Source organism: Apteryx mantelli, chromosome 14 (genome assembly GCF_036417845.1).
Source record: "Apteryx mantelli isolate bAptMan1 chromosome 14, bAptMan1.hap1, whole genome shotgun sequence".
Classification (NCBI taxonomy): domain Eukaryota; kingdom Metazoa; phylum Chordata; class Aves; order Apterygiformes; family Apterygidae; genus Apteryx; species Apteryx mantelli.
This window is the reverse complement of record NC_089991.1, coordinates 1604546-1614293: the sequence shown is the minus strand read 5'-3', so window position 1 is coordinate 1614293 and position 9748 is coordinate 1604546. Positions and strand designations below refer to the sequence as shown.

General features: G+C 39.1%; 1 protein-coding gene across 3 annotated transcripts in view; it reads right to left on the bottom strand.

Annotated features, from left to right (window-relative positions):
* Positions 1 to 277: 277 nt before the first annotated feature.
* Positions 278 to 9748, bottom strand: part of NR3C1 (nuclear receptor subfamily 3 group C member 1) — a 72462-nt gene continuing 62991 nt past the window's right edge. For all 3 annotated transcript variants that reach the window (XM_067305128.1, XM_067305129.1, XM_013945980.2), the window contains exons 7-9: positions 5063 to 5193; positions 2142 to 2299; positions 278 to 1199 (exon numbers count right to left, since the gene is read on the bottom strand). In XM_067305128.1, the coding sequence (XP_067161229.1) occupies positions 1047 to 1199; positions 2142 to 2299; positions 5063 to 5193 (442 nt within the window). In that variant the 3' untranslated portion in view covers positions 278 to 1046. The remainder of the gene's footprint in view (positions 1200 to 2141; positions 2300 to 5062; positions 5194 to 9748) is intronic.

Below are 9748 nucleotides of genomic sequence, written 5' to 3'. Positions count from 1 at the left end.
ATGCATATTTTCCTGAAAATTTCCTGATGGGCAGTCAGGACTGATCTTCTTGGCATCAATGCAGCCCATGACTCTTAAAGTTATGGCTGTTGCATTATATGCAAAAATCAGGCTTTTTTTTTAATATATAAAATAACCTGCTCATTTACATCCAGTTAGGACTGGGTTAATTGTCTATGAATCTGCATATCCAACACTTTTGCACTTATACCAAAAGTATTTATTTCATTCGTATCTATTTAAATTAGATTTGAGAGTATTCTCCCACCCACCCTGACCCTTAAAAAATGCCTAATTTTTACGGTCTCTTTGACAGTTGAAAGCTATTAGGTTAGAAAAGCCCAACCCATTTTCACATGAATATCCTCAAGGATTAACGTCTAGAGGTCATTTAGGAAAGCTACGAGCTGCCCCACCTTAAAAAACCAGCTGTACAATAGGCATCTTGAAGTATTACAAAAAAATTATGTAAGAAAAAATGAACAAGCCTAGTTCACGGTATATAAAGTTAAAGGAAATTGCTAAAACCAGACAGTAATAGCTATAAAAGGCACAACTTCCCTTTTCTGATATACACTTGTAAACTTTCTTCAGGTTACATGCATAAACCAAAATGCTACCTTAACTTTAAAAAAAAATTCCAAAACACTTGACAAAAAAAAAAAAAAAAAAAAAAGCCTAGAAAATTGTCTCCAGCCAACTGCAGAAATTAATTAGCAGAATGTTCATAACACAGCCTCAGAGCTTGTCACCGGTGGTTTTGATGCATCCATGGTTGTTGCACAGGGGGAGAAACATAATTTCTGACAAATAAGATTTATTTTCCTTTCCTTTCTCCCCAACTCTTTCTTGAATGTGAGAAATCCGCTGCTTCTATAGCCTAAATCTTGGCCCTCTGTAAACCACATGTAGTGCATAATTACAAAAGAAACACCGCTGCAAGGACAAAATTAATGAGTCTGGTAGGTTTTTACTTTCTTTTTTTTTTTTAAAAAAAAAGCTATCATCTGACGTTTTCTTAAGGCAACCCTTTTGTATTAAGGCAGTCACTTCTGATGAAATAAGAGCTTCTTGATATTTCCATTTGAATATTTTGGTATCTGATTGCTGATGATTTCTGCCAACATCTCTGGGAACTCAATACTCGTAGATTTATCCAAAAATGTCTGGAAGCAAAAGCTCAGAAGATTTTCAACCACCTACAAGTGATAAAGCAAAGAATTACTTTCATAGGAATGCATACAGAAGCACTATTAATATAGATTTTTATTTCTTAGTAACTCCTGCCTACACTGCCAGTCACAGGCCAGAACTGGGACAATTTTGCCAGCTACCTTCAGTACTCCTCACACTACTCGGATAAGATTGGCGACGCTCAGCAGACGCACTCACAGTCATACCCATTTTATTTAGCAAGTCTTGTACATGCATCCTAATATAGAACAGGTGAATAGACCTTGCAAAGTCTTCAAAAATACTGAAGAGATTTTGTTTTGATTCCCATTTTAGCATGTAAGTAATACAGATGTGGATAATCTTAACAAGGCTTTGATCCAGCTTTTTCCAGGTGCTTGGTAAACTAACGAGAAAAAAGTGATTTCTAGAACCCGAGGTTTCTCCTGCCTTATTCGGTTTAAAGACTACTTTGGACTACATGTACAATTTAGACTACACAGCACAAGAGGAGACAGCCTGAATTATGAAAATACTTGCAAAATTAAACCACTACTAATACTAAAAATAGCACTGATTCATTACTTCAGCATACTTTCAAACACTTCCATAGATTCTTGAACATCTTGAATGTCTTTGAGACAATACTGTTTTGAAACTTCAGAATTCCCCCACTATTACAGAGTAATTTAAAATTTTTGAGTTAAGCCATTTTAAAGTAACATAATTTTTAAAAACTAAAGAGATTTCAATTTAAATTAATTATAAAATTAATTGCTGTGAAGTCCAAAAGTACTCTGAAAGCACAGTCAATCTCTTTCAATTTGTCTTCTCTACTTGGACAGGAGGGGAGCATATCTCCCAGTATTTATCTCTTTAAATAAGAAAAAAAAAGGATAGAAGAGATTACTGCGATATCCCTAAACTTATCTATCTAGCATGTTTACAGCTTTCATTTTAAAACTCACATCATGCATAGAGTCCAACAGTTTAGTCAGTTGATAAAATCGCTGCCAGTTCTGACTTGAGTTCCCTTCTCTCTTCACTATGGCCTTTCCCAGCTCTTTGATGTACGTCATACGAATTTCTTCAAACAAAGATTGACTCTTCAGGCCTTCCTTAGGAACTGTAACATTGACATTAAGCTTTAAGACATTACACATCTATGGACTGTGTCATTATGTAAGTTCTGTTACATTAGTTACACAAAAATGGCCAAAAGAAATATAAATCCAGGACTTAAATTCTGATTTACAAAATGAAAGCACATCTGAGAGACAAGGAAAGTGAGAGGAAATTGAGACTGCAGGACTAATTGGACAAATAGCCTTGGACCTGATAGCAAAATTTAAAAAAATTCCCCCAAACCAACCCAACAACAAATAGAGGGAAGAGACCCAGAGCACGGGAGGGAACAACACTGAGGGCTGGAACTGCCTCGACAAAGAACAACTAGGGCTGGGAATTCCTGTGTTCTCAATGTGTGGGAAAGAATGCGAAATTGGAAAGAATCCATGAAAATTCTGTGTGCAGAGGGAAAAATGAGGATCAAATAATGCGTCCAGGCAAGGGAGTAACAAAAAAACTGGACAACAAACTGGCTGCCGGCGCAGAAACCCTGGGAGTAGTCGGGGAGGAATCAGGTCTTGGACAGTTCTTGGGAACAGGGGTGGGAAGGCAGGATGGCACTGGATGGACAAGGAGCCTTGGATTAGAAACCTGGAGGTGGCCCATATTCAGTCAAATTCAAGTCAACGTTAAGTCCCTGTGCCCATGTTCTCTTATTAGTAAGGTCTTTCTAAAGGCCAAGAACTAGTAAACAGTAAACAAATCGGGCGTGTGGACCCAAGTGGTCTTGAAGATGTTCGATTCAAAGCCTTGGATCACCTTGGTGAACTGACAGGAACGAAGAGCTAAAGATGGAGAAGAGAGAGAACCGAGACAAAGTTGACTGAAGGTAAAAGAGGAGGGACAGTGGAAACAGGCCACAAAAAGGTGACAGTGCCCACTTCATCCTGATCTTGTTAAAGTTTTCTTTTTAAAAGAGGTGAGATTTCAAAAATGTTTAACCTCGCACATTGCAGAGGAGGACCATCATCGCATGCAGAGCAGTGTGCTGAGCACCATGCCCACTAGTCTCCCAATGGCCTGCCTCGCATCCAAAACACTTGAGGAATTGCCAGGAGGGATTTTAAAAACTGCTTTAAATCTTCAGTTTCAAACATCGTACACAACACGCAACAGCGCGGAGCTAAGCCTGGGCAGGTTTCCTTTCGAAAGGACCTTTGCCGCAGTTTTGGACGTGGAGTGCAAAGCTCTGCTGGGGGTGCTCTGCCGGGCCGCCGCGTGAGCCGCCCGGGAAGGGTCCTGCCTGGCCCACCGGAGCGGCGCGGGGCGAATAACGGCAACCCGCTCCGCCGGGACACCTCCCCTGCACACGTCCACGACCTCTCTGGTTCGCAGCGGATACAGTGTTTGGTTACAGGATCCTCCTGCGTTTATAAGGCAAAAAGCCTGGAACTACCAACATCTTGTTTGTTTAAAAGAATTAATGCTATTATTGACTAGAAAAATTAAACATACGGAATATTTAAGCCGTTGGTATTATGAACTCTTTAAAACTTTAAAATATTTGCTTTTCAACACGTGGGAGTCCTGTGCTAAAAAATCTGTACTTGTACTGCTGTTATTGCTGGATACTTTTAAAGCATACTACCATACTATGCCTTGTCACTGCACTAAAACAAAATAGTTTTCTGTCAAATAAAAGAAGCAACAACTCCAGGAAAACTACAGTCACTGCCTCAGAATTCAGCTTCGTCAGCCCTCTGGAACTGGGGGTATTAATACGATGCTTCAAATGTCGCACGGGATGGAAGTTCTCCAGCACAGATAGGCACACAGCTTTAATTGCTCAAGCAGATTGAACTGTGCAAGACACGGTTACTGATGCACGCCTGTTCACATATACAGAAACACGATTCTTTATCACTTTAAGCAAGTCGCTGGATTGCAGTAGAGCCAGGGTTAAAACTGAGGTCATTAGGTAGCTACCACTGTACAGCCCATAAAGAGAAAAGAATCACTAGGTACAAATATGAATACTGAATAAAAATAAAATTAACATTGTGAAAATTATTTGCATAATGTTTCATATTAGTGTATTTCTGTATATTCTAAAAAAGGACTATTTTGACACTGTACTTCGACATTTCATGCAACAGAGACCCATAGAGTTTTACTACATCAAGACTTTTTTTTTTCAACTACAGCATATTTCATTGAAAAACATGCAAAACCCATCACATATTATATTATATAAATACATCTTATGATATGTAGGATAAATCCACCACATTTTTTAGTTACAAATACAAAAAGTTGTAGTCGTATTTAACAACCAGTTTTTAAGTAACTTTTGGGGGAGTTAAATAACTTTTGGCAGGGGGGGAAGGGAAGAGCAGCTTCACTGGACCACAACTTGCTCACGGTCTTTTTTCTTTTCTTTTTTTAAGATTTTGTGAGCATAAAGTCATAGATTTGCCCATTTCTTGAGATCTTGAGCCACTCATCCAGTTTATGCTTATGAATCTATGATTTTTTGAAGCTTTTTAACTGCAGGCTTGAGTTAGGCCTCCCTGTTGCAGTCAGGAAGTTTGGAATACAATCCTTAATATCTTAGCATGAAGAAGACTCAGTAAAAGTCTTGCTATATCTGTTAAAAGCAGAACTTCCCTCAATAACGCTATATGGTCAGGTTCCCGTTGGAACATTTTGGCTTTTATTTACTGTCAGATACCTAACACAACATTAAACTACAGATGGAGATCTCATAATATTGGCAAGTTAAACTTACATTGTTTGCATATATATTTAACTATTCACCTACCTGTAGAGAGGAGAAGCAATGTTTTCATGCAAAGGTACTCTTCATATGAAACTTGAAGGCGGGACAGCTCTCGGGCAACCATAAGCATATGTTTGCATTGTTCATACATACAGGGTAGATTCATTCTCTGCCTGAGAAACAAGAGCATAAAAATTAGTTAAATGTCTAGATCTCTAAAAAGTCTAAATCTAAATTTTTCCATGCTTCATTCCAGAGCGGTGGGGGCTGTAGCGGCAGATGACAAGCTTGTATTTCATCTGTCTTGCAGAAAAAGAATCTTCCATTTTCTCCAGTGAACTCACTTAGGGCGAGTGTCTTGGTCACCACATATAAACAGTGGCCTTGAACAGTAACAACTAGAATATGAGGTATTCAATCCCAGGGGTATAAAAGCCGCCTGTCTTCAACAAGGACTGAGCAGTAAGCGCTGTCTTTTATCAACGGAAAACTTGTGCCAGTTCATCACAAACCTCACGCAAAAATCAAGTTCAATCACTGTTTGACAAAATTCTCCAAGTCTGGCAGTCCCGAAGTGTTTAATGGTTTAAAGAGCCATGAAGAAATGATACACTAGAGATGAGATTTTTCTATTTTTCTAGTTCTCCTCAATATCTTTGAGAATTCCACCTAGTCTTAACACATATTAGCTCACTAGTGGCAACATCAGCTTTTCTTAACTTCCCTATTTTCAAAGTGACTTTAATCTTTCACTTGTACCTTTTTATGTTCTTAAAGAGATGCTCTGCATTGCAATTAAATTTTATTATCTGTAAAATGTAACAATAAATTTTCTAACCACAACTAGAAAGAAATGTCAACAACCAAAGGAAAATCCTGGAAAGCTGTTACCTGGAATCAAGATGACAAACACTACATATTTATAGATTTATTTTCCTTTTAGTTTTTTCTATTTTAATGAAACCCTGCATCAAGATAGGAACTCCTCTTTTTGCTTAGTACCTCAGCTGAATTAACAATTCTCTTTACATGTGCTGTTATAACTGGCTACAGTGAGTACTGCAGGATTACAGTTTTGGGTGGGAAATAAGTATCAAGGCCAGATTAATTCTGAAGGACCTAAGAGATTTATGTGCAACACAAACTTTTTTCATACAAACTGTTGGAGGAAAGGAGTATGTTTCAAATGCAGTGATAATCCAATCTCCCTACAGTGATGCTAGCAATTTATTTTTCTTTAATGATGTGTCACCTCTTTCAAAACACCTATTCAGTGTTATAATCTTAAAAAGCAACAACAACCACCACCACCACCACACAACCTCAAAACCCACTTAAATCCCTGTATAACATAAGAGTAGTATTTGGTTATGAAGTTGCACCAATTCCTCCAAAGATGCGATAATTTTTCAGTTCTCCTTTCCTGAGCCCCACACGAGAATTACATAATATAACCTCAGAAGCATGCTGGAAAGCATCATAAACCTTATTAAAAACAAATACTAGTACAAGTCTAGAAAAGCCATCATTTCCAAATGCATGCTGTTGGACCACTCCTCCTGAAGCGCACTAGGACTATCTGTGGCACTACCCTACACGCAAATGGTATCTACAGCTACACACATGCATGCACAGACATGAACCTAGGGCGGTATGTTAAGTTCAATAATCAAGGAGTAACAAAGAGAATATGAAGGACTCACAAGATGTCATGCACAGTAGGAATAAATGTAAGATGTTCAGATGTAAGATGTTCCCTAGGGCACTTGACATAAAGCACTAAGCACTATTTGGCTCTTTGGCAAATTTTCTGCTAACCCCTTTGGGTTGTATCAAAGGGCATCTTACATATTTCAAATTGAGTAACTTAAACACATTCCATGACAGGGCTCAGCAGTTTTCCTCCTGTAAAAATATTACCACTTCTGGGCAGAAGGTTGAAATAAATATTATGAAATGGATCAGCCTGTCATTTATTTCCATCTGCTATAAATGCAATCACCACCACAAGTCTGAGAATCTACACAAAGGCATGCATTTTTTTTTGGAAATACCAAGGCTAGGCAAATTGCAGTCCTCAAAAAACTAGTGAAAAAACCCAACCCACCTCCCTTCAGGCAAGTCTGAGTAAACAGATGAGCTCTGCACTATGCCCTGGAGGGCAACAGACTGAGGCTGCGTCAGAGCCCGGGGACGCTGGCGCAGCGGATAGTCCTTAGCGCTGGAGAACAGTCTGGGAAGAGGTCCCGGACGTTCCCCTCGGCGGCCTCCTGGCACGCGTGCTCGGATGAGCTCAGCCGCTGCGGTGGGCACGGTGGTGGGAGGGCGTTGGGGAAGGACGCTCCTCCGCTAGGCGCAGACCCGGTGCGGAGCTACGACCTCAGGGCTCTCTCTCTTACCTCCTTCTCAGTTTCACTATTACCCTATGGAGGGCATTTCACAACTGTACGTGGTAATTTAGCCCCATGTAAGCTAGAGACTATGTTTAAACTAGGTACTAAGCTAATTAAAATAGGTACTGTACTTAGTGATGGCATTGCACGTGATTTTTTCTTAGTAGAAACCATTCACAGAACAGTGTTGACTTTGCAGAGCCTTCAGAAAGCTCTGGTGAAAACCAAAGCAGTTCATCCGCGGGAAGCGGCAAGGTTTGACAAGCATTTGCATTCTCGCAGGAACCACCGAGCAAGTGCTGAGGCCCGAGGCGACACCAGACAACCAGCCAGGGACAGCGCGAGGCGCCGGGCAGAGCACCGTAGCTCAGCCTTATTGCAGCCGTCTCCTTCCATCTACGCTGAGCCTTACACAGCCGACTGCTGACATTTTATCACGTTTGCAGCGATCCTGCTTTGGTGATTGCCACTCTAGTCTGATTTAAATCACCTCGTATTCCTCCTCTTTTTTATCAGGTATCTCAGAAAAGAAAACGCAAGTTAGGCACTAGGCGTACATTTTAGCTCAGTGAAAGCCTATGTAATCCACACTTAAGGTACAGATGCCTTCTGTGTGGGACGAATGTTGATGACAAAAGCATGTGATGATTTTCAACACTGCTGTGAGTCACTTAGTTCTGCTAGGTCTATGAAAGAATGAAAGCAGTAAACAAAATACTGCTATTCTGAAAAACAGACAATACTGATTCCACAGAACTAGTTACAAAAGAATGTTAAAAAAATTCTGGGAATAAGAGAACTGATAAAAGATGGTTCATAAAACCATAAAAGCTGTTATTTTCTTTATGTTCAAATAATGCCAATACAGATATTCAGAAGAGCATATACTACAAGTGAGATCAAGGATTTGACCTAAGAACAGCAAACAGCTAGGATGATGAGCATGCAAACATAGTCAAAAATCTAAGACACGGGACTTTCAAAAGCTTCTTTCTAAAGCTATGCAGCAAATAAATGACATTCTTCATTTGATGAATGCAACTGTACATTACTTACTGCTTCTCACTGTAATTTTATGTGCACTGTGACACAAATGGGAGGCCTTAAGCTGATATAATAGTAGTGCCAACTCTAACAAAAGCATGTTTTGAATCACAAATTGTGGAAACAGTTATACAATACTACAAAATCACAGGTTTTTACAGTCCCCAAATACTAAATGATGGTCTAAAGCCTAAAATTTATTGAGCTGCCAAGCTTTTCAACAACTTGAATTGATTTTTATATATATAAAATATATATTACATATAAAATTGCCAGCTGATATAGACACACCCACATAATAAATCATTTTTGTTTAAAATGTAAAATGATGAGCTTACTGAATATTCAGACACTAATCCACTAAAGCATATTATTTCTACCCAGAAATGAAGTACAGAAATCTAAATTTAAAATATTTTCCAAAACCTTAGAATAACTCAAAATATATTGTTGCCCCGTCTTGATTAAAAGCAGAACACAATTTTTTTTTTCATCCTACCTGTTTGGAGAGGAAAACCTGTCAATGGCTTATTCACACTTCTTTTTTCCTTGTGGAGAGAATTCAGTTGTGGAAGGAAATGCCAATTTTATGTACTAGAGGACTAAGCTGTGCCTATATAACTCTATGGCAATTTTTCTATCAACTGAGGTGGGAACTGGATCAGGCAGTAATTGCCATTCAACAGTTTATCAACTGCAGGAGAGCACTAAACCTTTCCCATTGTCCTGCCTAGGTTTACCATCACCAGCTCTTCAAAGTCCTTTATTCTATTCCTTCCTTAAATCCTACAGCTGGAAGTGGCTGAGTGAACCACTGCTACCTTCACTGCCTCATCAGAGGACCATCTGCAGCAAGTTACTTTGACTACCCCGAGCCCAGCTACCACTATTTAGCTTGTAAGAGTTGAAGAACAAGACAGAGGCCTTCATTTCGAGACTTCGATTAACTGGAATAGTTAGGAGCACAGAAAAATCAGAGACAGAAAGAATGTCAAAGTGACTTATATTCTTGCAGAAACGATAGCCGGATCTTCAGAAACTCATCTTCCCCTCTTCCTGGTTTCATAGACAAATTAAAAGCTTAATTTTACAGATGTAGCATCTGAGTTACTGTTTTCCATTTCCGCTTTCATATGAACATTAAGCAAATGAAATTTATATGTTCATCCTTTATGAGGCACACAAAGTGGAAAAAAATGCTATATATAATACTATGGATCAGTAAGGTGAAGCTTACAACTATGGCTCTGCTGTGGTGAACCATCCTGCAACAAATGCTGGGGAAATAATT